The sequence below is a fragment of the Pan troglodytes genome, chromosome 3 (genome assembly GCF_028858775.2).
Source record: "Pan troglodytes isolate AG18354 chromosome 3, NHGRI_mPanTro3-v2.0_pri, whole genome shotgun sequence".
Classification (NCBI taxonomy): Eukaryota; Metazoa; Chordata; class Mammalia; order Primates; family Hominidae; genus Pan; species Pan troglodytes.
In genome coordinates this window covers 42,433,135-42,446,943 of record NC_072401.2, presented here as the reverse complement: position 1 = coordinate 42,446,943, position 13,809 = coordinate 42,433,135, and the positions used below count along the sequence as shown (strand labels likewise).

Below are 13,809 nucleotides of genomic sequence, written 5' to 3'. Positions count from 1 at the left end.
CACTCTCTACTGCCTTTTCTCATCAGTTATGTTTCCTATTTATTTGTTTACTTATTTTTGAGACAGGGTCTCGCTTTCTTGCCCAGGCTTGAGTATAGTGGCATGATCATGGCTCACTGCATCTTCGACCTCCCAGGCTCAGGTGATATCCTCCCACCTCAGCCCCGCAAATAGCCGAGACTACAGGTGTGCACCACCACGCCCAGCTAACTTTTAGTTTTTATAGAGACGGGGTGTCACTATGTTGCCCAGGCTGGTCTTGAACTCCTGAGCTCAAGTGATTGTCCTGCCTCAGCCTCCCAAAGTGTTGGGATTACAGGCATGAGCCTGTGCCCAGTTATGTTTCTTATAACATTGACTACATGTGTGTTAACAAGTCCCACATGCATACCTAGAGCATCAGTCCCTGTGGCTTCATTGTAGACCACCGTGCCAAATGCCTGGCCCACAGTGGTTTGCCCATACATTGCTTGATCTCACCACACCTATTCTGAATACCCATCTGCAATTCCTCCTGTTTTCAGTAAAGGCCACACCAACCCCAGGTAGAAGTTTCTGACATATCACTGACCCCCTTACTTCGTACGTCTAAGAATTCTACAGCCATGTTGAACTGCCTCTCTTTTCCTAGGTTGACTCTCTCACCTGACTATTGCAGCAGCTTCTTTCTTCTCTATTCTCCACACTGGAAAGTTGGGTTTTTTTGGGGGTGTTTTTTTTTTGGGTTTTTTTTTTTTTTTTTCTGAATTACAGATCCAAAGTAAATGTATGCTGAAAATCCTTTGCTCCCTAGAATTAAATCCATATTTCCTAACTTGACATTACTGTGATACAAAAAGCACAGCTGAAAAGCCCACTTCTTCCAGGAAGCTCTCCCTGACTGCCACACCCCTGCTTTGTGCCTGTGTGGCACAAAGCAGTCTAATTCAGAACTAGTTACCTTGCTTAATAGTAAATGTACACCTATGTCTTCCATTTGATGATGACTCTTAAGTAACCCATTAATTAAGGGTGATTTGTTCTGTTTTTTTTTTCAGTGACTCAACAATAGGTCAAAGTTTAATAACCTGTGGGTGGCTAATTGAAAATATACAACCAGAATTCTACAAAAATGAAAAAATAGGGGAAATATCTACATAAGACTACTTAAACTTTATGACTCATCATCATTATGACTCTTCATATTGTCATTTCAGGCACATGAGCATTTTCTCGTTTTTATCATTTATCATATTTTACTTATTAACTATGCTAAAACAGGTTTATAAATCTCATCCATAACCCGGAGAGCATTCTGAATTGTGCTTTGGGCTATAAATTGCTTTCTTTTTCTTTCCCTTTTTCTTGATGAAAATTACCTCCAAATGGTATTCCTACATTTTATGAGACCAACATTTTATGTGGAGCTGCTGCATTCAGTGGATTTTTTCAAAGGTTTTGAGAAAGCTCTTTTCCTGGATTGTCAGCTGCCAGATCACTAGTCCATCCCATCTTGAAATAGACCATTTTCGGGGGCACAGCAAAGCATCGCTTACAGGGTGAACTCTGAACTTGAGGATGGCATCCCCAGCCCCATCCCTTTGAGTTGTGAGGCCTTGGAAATGGATTTGACCTCCTTGGTAAGATAAAGCTGTAATCCTGGCTTACCAGGTAAGCTCACTCTCCTGAGCAAAACAGCTTTTAAAAATTATATGGTGTTAAATAAACAGCTTAAAAAGCAGCTAGACAGTCTTTTTTAAGGCTGACGAATATTTACAGGGACCATAACTAAGAGGATGGTGGACGTCTCATTTTTTAAATTAAGGATGGTAGAAGTCTCCTTTTTAGTGGCTCCTCATCTGTGTTGCTCTCCTTAAAGTTCTTTAACTTTGCGAATTTATATTCAGTGGTTAAAAAAAAGTAAGAATTCTTCATTGTAGCCACCATTACTGGGTGTCTGCTGTGTGCCAGCCACAGAGGCCCGTGCTCTACTGCGTCAGCCATTCAGCAAATGTTTATTGCACCTGCATTGTGTGAGGAGCTGTACTCCACCCTGAGAGTCTGGCATTGAATAAACAGGTAACAGTCCCAGCCCTCATAAGCTTTTTTTCTGGTGGGAGACGGCTGGTCTCCTCACCACAAACCACCAAGCTGGGATTATCATCTGTATTTTAACACAAAGGAGCAAAGTTTAGAAAAGTCACCTGCCCAAGGCTGAACCCAGAGCCCAGCTGTGGAATAGACCTAGTACCTCCACCTGTGAGGAGAAAGGAGGGAAGTGTGCAAAGTGCTTGGGGCAGGTGCTTCGGGCTGGTCATCAGTTGCTCAATAAATGGTGACAGTTACTAAGCTTAAGCTTCCTCCGCAAAAGTACTGGTGACACAGTGAGTGGTTTTGAGTTAGCCAGCCCCCCGATTTCACCCCCGCTCCCGGCCCACCCCGCCTCCCTGAGGGCTGGGGGTCAACCATTCAGAGCCCGTAGGAGCCTATTCCTCTCAGTGCTTGGGAAGCAATGGATTTATTTTCCCTGCTGCTGCTTTCCTCCCAGCCGTAGCCTCTGTTCCTCATTTTTGTGAAAGACACCACTGTTTGACCTGGGGATCATCTTGCTTCCTCAGTGTCCCATACATACCCTGGCCCATGGAATTGGTTGCCTAGCCCTCTCAGTTCGACAGCTTTCACTCCCACCTCTCTCTGTCCTGCACAGACTTGATTCAGACCTCCGTCTCTCATCTCCTGCCATGAAACAGCAACTGGGGCTGAAGGACTTTTTGGGAGCTCTGGGCCCCTGCCCATCTTTTGATTGTCTCTTATACACAGGGTCCACCACTGTACCCAGCCAAGGCTTGGCTCATGCTCCCAAATAGTCACATCTTGTACTCATGATAATTCAGTTCTTTTCAATTGTAAAGATGGGGAAACTTTGGTCCAACAACTTGAAGTAACTAGCTCGTTAGTCTAATAAGACACAGAACCAAGATTCAATTCAAACCCAGCCTGACTAAATTCAGAGCACAAACTAGGTGCCTCAGTTGCCTTCCTTAGGAAAGGAAACCACATCACGCCGTTGCTTGTTGAGGAGAGTATGAATGCTGCCGTGATGAGTCTCCACGCGCAGAACTCAGTGCCGGTTTCCTAGCTGCATCGGGCTGCCTCCCTCTTGTTGGTTCCTATGCCATTTCCCCTTCTCAGTGTTTAACTCAACAGAGCACTTTTTGAAATAAAACCCTATCAGATCCAAATGGTGCCAAATTTATAACCTGTAGTAAATTTGCCGAGTTGTAAAATGAATGAGTTTTCCCTTCTTTGTTTTGTACACCTTAATTACTGGGGAAGGAGTATATTAAAACTAAGATCATGGGTTAATTAATTTGTCCTGGACTGTAGAATTTTATGGACAACCAGAACTAAAGTAATGGTTTTGTAGGTGCAATTGATTAAACATGGCTTATAAATGTTACGGAAATTCCCGTAATTAGTCCCACTGCAGCTATTTAGCCCGGGAATTTTATAGCAGACGTAAATTATGAAGGTGAAAAGTAAGAAAAATTTTGAGTTGACATAGTGGCATTTGCAGAAGCTATAATTTGAGGAAACCTGTTTTGCATGATTATTAGTGATTTTTTTTTCAGTTTCCACAATTCTCCCTTCTTAAAATTTGCTTTTTAATGTTTCTGTTGTAATGCAGTGACTACCAGGTGTTGGGTGCGTTAAACAGAAGTAAAATCTTATTAAAATAGATCACCAGCATCATTTCTAAAAGTACTTAAAAGTAACCAAAGAATAAAGAGACCTGTTTGATCACACTCTTCAAAGTTTTGCATATTTTAGTAGATTGAAAAGGAAAGTTACAGGTTAGATTTAAATAGTGTTCCCTGTCATTGGATCTTGACACATTTTAACCTACCTGTTAAAATGTAAGTTATAAATAGCTCCCCTTTCAAAGGTGTTCATTATACCTCATTGGCTCTTGTTATAGAAAATGCAAATGTAATTTGAAAAGTGCCCCTTCTAAGTCTGAGCAATTACTTGCGCACTTCAATACCTGGTTCATTGTCAGCATAGCCACTTGGTTAAAAAGCATGTTTGCCTTTGAAATGGAGATCACTTCTGCTTCTGGCTGGCTGGCTCAGTGGGTAATGAGAAAATATTTCGCTTTTCCAGGGAAGCAAGCAGCTGTTGAACAACTATCCTGTCTACATAACAAGCAAACAGTGGGATGAGGCTGTAAATTCTTCAAAGAAAGATGGGAGACGGCTCCTTCGATACCTCATCAGATTTGTTTTCACAACCGATGAGCTTAAGTACTCATGCGGCCTTGGGAAAAGGAAAAGGTCAGTGCAGTCAGGAGAGACAGGTCCCGAAAGACGCCCTCTGGATCCAGTTAAAGTAACATGCCTCCGAGGTACTGCATCCTTCCGCTCAGTGTCACCATCTGTGATCTCATTTCACCGCATTGGCTGTGGCTCTCCCCGTACAAGTGTTCAGCCTTCTGTATTTTGATTTCTTTCTGCTGAGAACGTCTAGGCTTCATGTGGCCCATCTACTCAGTCTTGAGAAGCTCTTTTAAAAACCTCCGTTTGCCTTAGCATTGTTGTTCTCACTTAGTGGTACATAAGCATCGCATAGCACCTCATGTTTCACGCTTCAAATTCAGATTTTCTTTGCTGCCAGAGAAGGCCACCTCCAGCAAAACTGGAGCATAAGGGAACACACAGAAGAAGGGAAGGTGTGGAAAATTTTTTTAATGGGTACAATGTTACCTCATTTCCAGTTCTAGTTTGTGTCCCCTTCTAATACCTTCTCAAGAATACTTGGCCCAACTCCTTAAATTTGTTTAGGATTAATTCTCCTTAATGCTAAAATACACCTTGCCCAGTAGAACATTTCTCTTTTGGTTAAAAAAAAAAAAGTTTCTATTAAATGTACTGCAGAGATAATACGACTTCAGCAGTATTAATAGCTGATTACTTTGCAGTTGATCTGCACTATTGTAGGCCAGGCAGAGGGGTGGGAAGGAGGAATCAGGAGGTATCCAGTTGATTCAGCAAGTGCAAATACAGACCTAGACAAATAGAAGTGTTATAGTGCCAACAAAACATTGTTCACACCTGAAAAATCCATATCAAAAAGCTCAATATTAACCTATACAGTTCAGTGGCAGTTTTATTGGCTGGAAAGACTTAATATTGATTTACTGAAATAGGGATAAAAATTTTTCCTGGAGAGGAAATCACAGTAAAAAAAAAAAGCCGGATTATCACTGCTAAGGCCCTGGTTATTGGAAAGAATACTCTACTTCTGCACTCCCTCCTGAGATGCCCACAGTGATTCTGGACATTATGTGCCTAGGATGCATATGTAGTTTTTGTTAGCAGCTGAGATTCCCTAGGCCTCCCCCCAGACATTCTGATTCAGAAGGGATGGGGCAGGCATGCGTGGTTCCTAGATCAAGACAACCTTAGGGGCGTATGCACACATGGCCCACGATTCAGGAAGCCACCTGAGACGAAAATGCCTGTATTTACTAGGCACAAGTGCTCCAGCACACCTCCTATTAGTTGGTCTGAATATTCCACTTACTCAGAGTGACTAAGTGGCAGAAATTTCCAGGGTCTGTCCTGCCAAACTAGCCATAGTTTTCTGTATTCCCTGACATCATCAGAGATGATGGAGTTACTCTCCAAGGGGCAGTGTTGAGCTTGGGGGCTTGACTGAGTGCCCTGTCTGTGTGTACTCAAGGGAGTTGCCTTTGGGTTTATAAAGGAGCCAAATAAGGGGTCTCATCGCTGTATCATTTTCCAGAAATTCTTACTCAACATTTTACATTTCTATAGCAAGTCAGTAGAACTGATGGATTAAAATACATCCCAGAGAACTAGTGCTGCTGCTCTGGAAACACTGCAGGAGCCACTGTCACACTGATGCCTGATGCAGTCCAGGCTGCCTAACCAGAGACTGCTGTCTCCAGCTTATTTTTCACTTAGGGCCACAATGCGTGGACCTCCATCCCGCTTTTGGTTGGGAAATACGTAGGCAAGATATGGTGATTATCTGTGTTGGAGGCAGCTGCGACAGTTCACTCTTCTGGGCATGTTAATTGCTTTTTGGTAAAATTAAATATTTAGAGGAGATAACATGTAAAAAATATTTGTCAGCCCATGTATAGAAATGACATTTTCAGAAATAAGTATAGCTAATCACACAACATTCTAAGAACATGGGTACCTTTTCTGAACTAACACTTAGGCACCTCCTCAGTCATTAAGACTGTTATTTTATTGTACTGTATCTTCAAATTAGTAGCTGGTTAAAGAATACCATGCTAATGGTATTTGCTGTGCTTCTGGAGATAGTAACATTCTCAAAATGTGAGCAGGTAACAACTTGGGTTTTGAAATCTATCTCCTTGACTTATACCAGACATGGTGCATCCCCTGCCTTACAAATCAAATTTACCTTTTATTTCAACAGCAAATGTTCCTTAGAGGGATTACCCTCTATATCTATGCAATTTTTTTTTTTACTTTTGCACATGAGAAGAAAATTTGTATGGAATAAATTGGGTCTAATGAGTGGCATCATCATGGCATTGCATTGGATTTCCCATAAAGCTTTTCTTATAGAGCTTCTGTTAAAGTTTAAGCAGCCTGCCCTGTCATCTTCTGCAAAAACCAGCTGTTTTTTTCTCTCTCTCTTTTTGATGTTGTATATATTCCTGCAGAATTCATTAGGATGCATTGTACCTCCAACCCCGATTGGTGGATGCCCTCGGAGGAGCAGATAAACAAAGTGTTCAGCGACGCTGTCGGTCACGCCCGACAGGGGCGGGCGGTGGGGACTTTCCTGCACAACGGTGGCTCATTTTATGAAGGGATCGATCATCAGGCTTCTCAGGATGAAGTCTTCAATAAAAGTTCCCAGGATGGATCTGGGGATTAGTGGACAGAATCTTCCTGTTGTAGCAGCTGGTCCTCTCAAGAGTTCCAATTGTGAATGTCCTGTTCCTGTCACCTGAGAGTCCAGAGCCTGTCATTCTGCCATACTCTACACATTCTCAGCTGCCACAGTACCCAAATAGAAATCCATTTTAGGGTTGTTTGGGAAGTCTGTGGCACCTACAACAGACATTTGGAATATTATATTATAAAAAGAAAAAACTACATCTGATTTTTAAATTACTAGCTAGATGATGAGGGTGAAAAAATAGGTGAGCTCCTAGTTACCTTTCTGAAATCTTCAAACTCTGCTACCTGGGCAGAGATAGTCCCCAAGGTAGGCTGGGGTAGTGTTTCTGCCCATGGGAGAAGGTGGAGAGTTGTGTTAAGGGACAAGAAGCAAACATTCTCTTAATTCAAATAAGTTGTCTTTATGTTTTCCAAAGACTTGACTTCATATTTCTCGGCAAAGACATAGGATAGATGACATCATATACCATTTTGACATTAATAATGTCTATTACTAAAAGGAAACCAGAGAACAGAGGCAACATCTGCAGACAGTGATTAATTACAGGTCAACTGTTTTTCTGTTGTTTAAAAACCACTGTGTTGATCAAGAAGGCACTATTTGATCTCTGGAGTTTACAAACAGTAGTCATTTTTCATTGTTAGTCAAGAAACATCCAAAGATCCAAAACCATTTTCAAATGCTCAGTTTTGTAGGTTAATAAATCCGTAGTTTCCATAGCCTTAAATCAGGCTTTGTTGACACAATGCCAAAGTGATGGGTAAAACAATGAAAATTTAAAGCAATTAGTTGTTTGGTGCACTGAAGACCAAACAAGTGTTGTGACTGATGGTATTCGCTGAATTGACTAGATGTTCTGGCATTGTATACACACAGCTTCAAGGCCATTCTGACAACTATGCAATGGGCTTGTCAGTAATTGCTCTGAAATTTGAGGGTCTTTCTCTGCTGAGGTGATCTTTAGAATTTGTATGAAACTTGTTTCTCATTGTCCTTGATGAAAACGTTTCATCCCCTCCGTGCCTCCTTTACCCCAATGTTCCCCTTAGCTATGGCTAAGTCAGCACTGTGCCGCTATCCCCTGGTTAATTTGTTGAGTTCCATATGTGAAATTAGTGGTATCTTTGGAAACTTTCCATATTGGCAAATGCTATAGAGGTGCTAGAGTCATCATTTCTGAGGGCTTCCTGTTTGGACTCAGGAGAGGCTTTCTTTACCAAACTAGTCCAGATTACTACATTCTTTGTAGAGCAAAGGGCTAAATGGACAGCGTTTATTGAAGGCTACTAATGTCATCTACAGACATGACCAAGGGTTTTGAAAATTGGTTGGAGATTCAGGTTAATGAGCATCCATTGATAAAGGGGTTTTGGGCTATTTTTGTCAACATAAACTCATAAATTGTCCTTTAGATTTAATATTTAGTTTGTATTCACTATATACAAAGTCCTAGAAACAGGTCTTTCTGTAGCTTTTGTTTATTAGCTTTTTTGTATTACTAGAATTCATCCATTGAAAAGTTTAATGTTTATGGAGGTGGTCATCTGTCAGATCTGCTCAATGATGTAGTGGGCACTAATATTTCAATCCTGTTTTGAGAAAATTAACTAAAATTTGTCATATTTATTCAATGGAATAGGGAGAACCAATATTCAATTCTATTTGGGGCAAATTAGCTAAAATTTGGAAGTAAAAGAAATGATATGGGCAAATGCCATGTTCTTACGGCAGCCATGAGACCAGTATCTTTGGCTGTCCAAGGAAGAAAGATACCTCTTAAAGCATTTTTAGAGGTCCGAGAAGTCAGTGTCTGTCTTACAAGATTCTTTGACGTGACATCTTTGCTAGAAGAAAAACACCACCATAGCCTCATCTGTTTTTCCATCTTACCTTAATTTTTCATTGGCCTTAAGTTGTCCTTACTGCTGAATACATTGTTCTGTTTTTCTAAAGCAACAATATTTGATCGCTGCTTTTAAGAAAAACAGACTAGCCCTTCTTGTTTTTCTGGAAGTTTGAGGGTCCTGAATATTTCTTCATATCCAAATATCATCTTGGAGCCCTATCGTGCTGGTCTTCGCTGAGGCTGATGAGAGCACTTTCTGCACCCCTGCTCCATGGCCGTACATGACAACGCACCTGCACCACTGCTGCAAGGGCGGGGGACAGCAGCCTGTGTTTTGGCTGTCACTGTTACCTCCTGAGAAGGCTGCTGTCCCAGGTTTGCACACCACTTTTGTTCCAAAGTTACACATGGTCTCTTCCTCCCTCGCACCCATTCCAGGTTAATATTTCTCTATCAGCTGTTTCTCCATCAACAAATTCTGAATGTTGAGACTAATTGTTGGTCATCTCTTTTGCACAAGGCTGACAGACTCCATACTCAGCATCACACAGCCAGTTCTAACTCCTCTCCTGGGTCTAGGACCTACAGCTTTTGCCTGAGTGAAATGTTCCTACGACTTTTGCCCCTGAGTGAGATATTCCATTGTACTTCTACTGTTTGTGTATCTGCTGGGTTCCTTTAGCCAAGCCTAGCGTCTGACGCAGGCACTAGCAGCCACTGAGGCCGTGATACAGCATCATTGTGGACACTGCTGGCTCCTCTCCTTGGGACATATCCACACTGCCACTTGAGCTTCACCTTTAAGGCTAGTATGTACGTAAGTTCACGGTGGTTGTTTGCATGGTCTCCTCTTCTTTAAATCAGGACCAACAAAGGATGTTCATTTGTATTTTGGCAAGGCCCATTGGGCCTCTGTGTAGCCAGGTTAAAAGCTCACTCACTAAGATCGGATGCTGTCATTGCTCTGTGAGCCTTTCAGTTGAAATCCTTGGAGACTTGAAGGTGTTGCTTATTATTTTGATTTGATTTTCTGCATCTTTATCTGGCAAATGGACAGATTGCTCTCACAAGAAACTTAGTCATGTCAGCTTTTAGAGTCCTTCTTGAGTCATGTTAGCATTGGTAGTGTAAAATAGATTGAGTTAAAACAGCTCGGGATGCAGCTGTGCCCCCACTTAATTGGTGAGAGGAGGAGGTCACGGGGCTGGCTTGACAACAAAGACTAAATGTGGCTTTTTTGTCAATGACTAGGTGTGGTCCATAAGCAGAAGAGCCATACCTACAAAAAGCGACAACTGTCCTGTGTTTTCCAAATTAAAATCTTGTTACAAAGATCATGCCGGCTTTTCACAGTGAGTTGAAGCCCCAAGCTCAGTTCCAGCCAGGCTCAGGATGACCCTCAAATGATATGTATTGGATAGTGTAGGTCAGGACCCTGTGGAGGGGACCAGTATTTTGCAAGCAGTTACTAAAGTCACATTTCTCACTGACTCTTGACGGTGCATTCTTCAAAATCTCATGGCTTAACCTTAGTGTTAAATGCTTTCAAGAAAAACTGTAACCATTTCAATTTTACAAGTACTTTCCCATTTTACTTGAACATTTTACAAGTACTTTCTGTATTTACTTGAAAATATTTCCTCTAGCCCTTGAACCCGGGCATCACTTTTTTGGTTTTCCTCATTCCACCACAGCATTTAGGTGACCGTTACCATTTATGTTTCATTAAGCTTCACTAGGAATGTAAGGATAATATTAGAGCATTTGCAGAAAATTGTTATCATCTCCTTTTGTAGGGGATTCGAGACATATTTGTAGCTACTTCACAGCTGTAGAGATAGTGGGTGATCGGGTATTCTGCATTGTTCCTTATCCCTTTGTCAGTGACAGGCACATTGACATAAGAGATTCCTTCAGGATTGTGAGGAGAGATAAATTACTAACCATTTTTTTATTTGATCCAACTACTCCATGTCCTATCAACTAGTGGTAACTGATGTTGATAGGATTTTTTTTAAGTCCAGTAACTATTCTTGCAGTATCAGATGTTTACCCCAAATTAGGCAATAACCCAGACTTCGAATCTGTAGGTTTATGATTCCTACATTCCCCTGCCGCTCTCAATGGCTTGTTGCCTCCCTTCTGTTGCTCTCAGAAAACAGATGGAGATCAGGTAAAGATGAAACATGCGCTATATGTTCAGAAAAGCAAACATCCATTGTCCTCATTTAGATTCCATCCTTCAATTTATGCTCTAGAACCTAAACCTAATACCCATTGACTACCTCCTGAGTTTCTTAGGTTTCAATTATTTTTAAAAATGTCATCCATGGATAATAGCTTCAATTTTAGAAAAGATTTAAATGTATAACTTTCCTCATTCAGTGCTGTGTCATTTCACAGTACAGATCTGCGTTAATTTTTGACAGCTCATATATACAGATTTTTAGAAATGTAATAGAAAATGATTTTGCACATATGGTGCAAGTCTTGCTGGTGTATGTTTAATGTGGCAACACGTGCCAGAACTGTTTGGCAAAACATGTCAAATGGAGTGCTTGAGTCAGAACTCTAATGTAAATGTGTCTAAACAGCAGTATGTATCATTATGATGTATTTTTGTAAACATAGTGATGGCTTCTTTCAGTCATGTAAGTACTGGATAAAAATAACCACTTCAGTTGGAGTAATGTAGGAAAATGTCACCCAGCGGATGGATAGTCCTCTGCAAAGTTACACTGTCAGCCAGTGGCACTGGTTCTTTTATTTATGTTGGGTTTTTTTTTTTTTTTTTAGAGGAGAGTGAAGAATTGACATCAGACAACATGGAGTGCAAAAATAATAACCCATCAGTATTTGCCTTCTAAATGTAAAATGTAAAAGTTTAACTGATCTGTGTACACATCAGAGACCACTTTCATACTCCACAATATGTTCAGTTGCAGGTTAACACTGAGAGGTTGAGACTTCCCTCATCTGATGACCAGCTTGGTTAATTTGACTTCTGAAGGCACTAAATTACCAAGTCTTTGCAGTAATGGGGACCGGATTAATTTTCCTCACAATTCTTTATAGCTGTCTGATATAAGGGCTGTGTTTTTATTGAATCACAGATCCTCAAATTACAGTGAAAGCATGTCTGCTAGTAAGACTCATTTGAAAACCTGTTTATTCTTGGAATAATTGGGCCAGTACAAGTGGCCAGATGTATCCTGGCCACATTGGAAAACTATTTGGGCCCGTTCAGAACCACTTAACTGCAACAACAGTAGTAACTATAGTTAATATCTATCTATTGAGTTATTGTGTGACAGTTACTTGGATAAGTACTTTAATGCATTCTCATTTTAATCCTCACAGCTACCCTATGAGGCTGTTACTGTTCTTATCCCCATTGTATCGATAAGGGAACTGCCCAGGGTACTCAGCTAAGAAGAGGATTGCTTTGGGCATAGGAAGCAGAATGACGAGTTCAGTCTTCCTCAGTAGTTGGAGCACAGTTCTCAAAGCCCATCAACACTTTGGAATGGATTTGTTGTTTTATTTATGCCATCAAGGGAGAGTTGATATTTGTGTATTGCTAAAAACTACTAAAGTATGTCGATGCTTAGGTAGGAACATACAAACCATATATCCTCTGGGATCTGCCCAGGTTTCTGTATAAGGCTTGACCTACGTAAGATCCTATGATGAAGACCAGAAAACTTTTTTAAAAAGTAGGTAAATTTAAATTAAAATCACGAGTTTGTTCACATTTGTCCCATAGGTTCCTAGTGCAAAAATGCAGGGAGATAAAAGCAAACATTTGAACTCAGTGAAGTGAGAGTCTTTGGGAACTCCTAGACGTTAGAAATAGCACCGGGGCATCAGGTAGCCAACGTTCAATTCATTTTTCACGTTTGTGTCTTTGTAGCTTTAGAGCTGATGAGTCTGATTGGTTTGGAAGAGAGAGTTTTAATTTATGATGTCACTGTGAGAACTGTTGTGAAAATTTTGTAAGAAAATACAGTAATCTATTGATTTTTTCCTGTAGTTTTGGCTTTCACATCCCTTTGGCTGTGTTTAAGTTCAAGAGCATGCCAAGGCCATGAAGGTCCTGGCTTGCGCTTCTTGGGAACAGGGCATGCTAGAGGTGGGTCATGAAGCTTTCAAGGTCACTGTTCCAGCCCGACCCTGCGCAATTTAAGCATTGCCTTTATGTCTCTCCTCTCTGGAACTTCATGTAGCAGCCTAACACCGGGGCCGAGTTGCCTTTACTCTATTTTCTATGATGAATACTTGTGGAGAAACTGTGACAAATCCATTGATCCTGATATTTTTATTGTTGGAGTCTTGTTGATTCTCTATGAATAATTTCTATTTGATTGTACTGTGTAGAGTTAATACCCACTAGGGATATGTTAATAAAACTACAAATGCATAGTGTAATATAGAATAGCAAGATTTTTTTGTGAACAATTTATATAGAAGAGTAAGTTGTTTTTTAAGTGTTAGGCTCATTTCTTTTAGAAACTTAAAATGTTATAAAAGTTTTTTAAACATTCAATATTTTTAATTATAAGAGACATTTGTTACTAGAGCCAATTATTTCAGGTGTTCTAATTGGAGTGTTGATTTTATTACCTCATATACCTCTAGAATGCCACGTGTTCTGTTGGGGATAAAATTGCACAATAAATGTCAAGTCTCTGTTAAGTGTTTTAACTTGGTTTTTCATCTTTCTAATTCATTGTAAATACTTTTCTGTTTCTTTGAATACATAACTTTTCTCTCCCTGAAGCTAAGAGTTTTGCTTGTCTCTGAACATCAGGAAAATGTTACATGCTTAATATCCAAATACAAGATGCTCAGTTTTGTCAGGAAAGTGACCAGAAATCATCCAGAAATTCATTTGATCTAATGAATGAAAGGGACAGCCAGTGACGAGCTCAGAGTGATATGTAGTCCAAGAGGATTTTCATACGGTATTTTATACATTCACACATAAAGCACACATGCTTGCTATTCATGGTACC

General features: G+C 40.5%; 1 protein-coding gene across 3 annotated transcripts in view; it reads left to right on the top strand.

Moving 5' to 3' along the window:
• BEND4 (BEN domain containing 4) overlaps window positions 1–13,489 on the top strand; it is a 41,698-nt gene extending 28,209 nt beyond the window's left edge. The window contains exons 5-6 of one of the 3 annotated variants that reach the window (XM_001150318.6): window positions 4,144–4,313; window positions 6,704–13,489. In XM_001150318.6, coding sequence (XP_001150318.2) covers window positions 4,144–4,313; window positions 6,704–6,713 — 180 coding nt within the window. In that variant the 3' untranslated portion in view covers window positions 6,714–13,489. Of the gene's footprint in view, window positions 1–4,143; window positions 4,385–6,703 lie in introns of all 3 variants that reach the window. The other 2 variants (XM_001150241.6, XM_009447592.4) reach the window with 2 other exon arrangements.
• The last annotated feature ends 320 nt before the right edge of the window (window positions 13,490–13,809 follow it).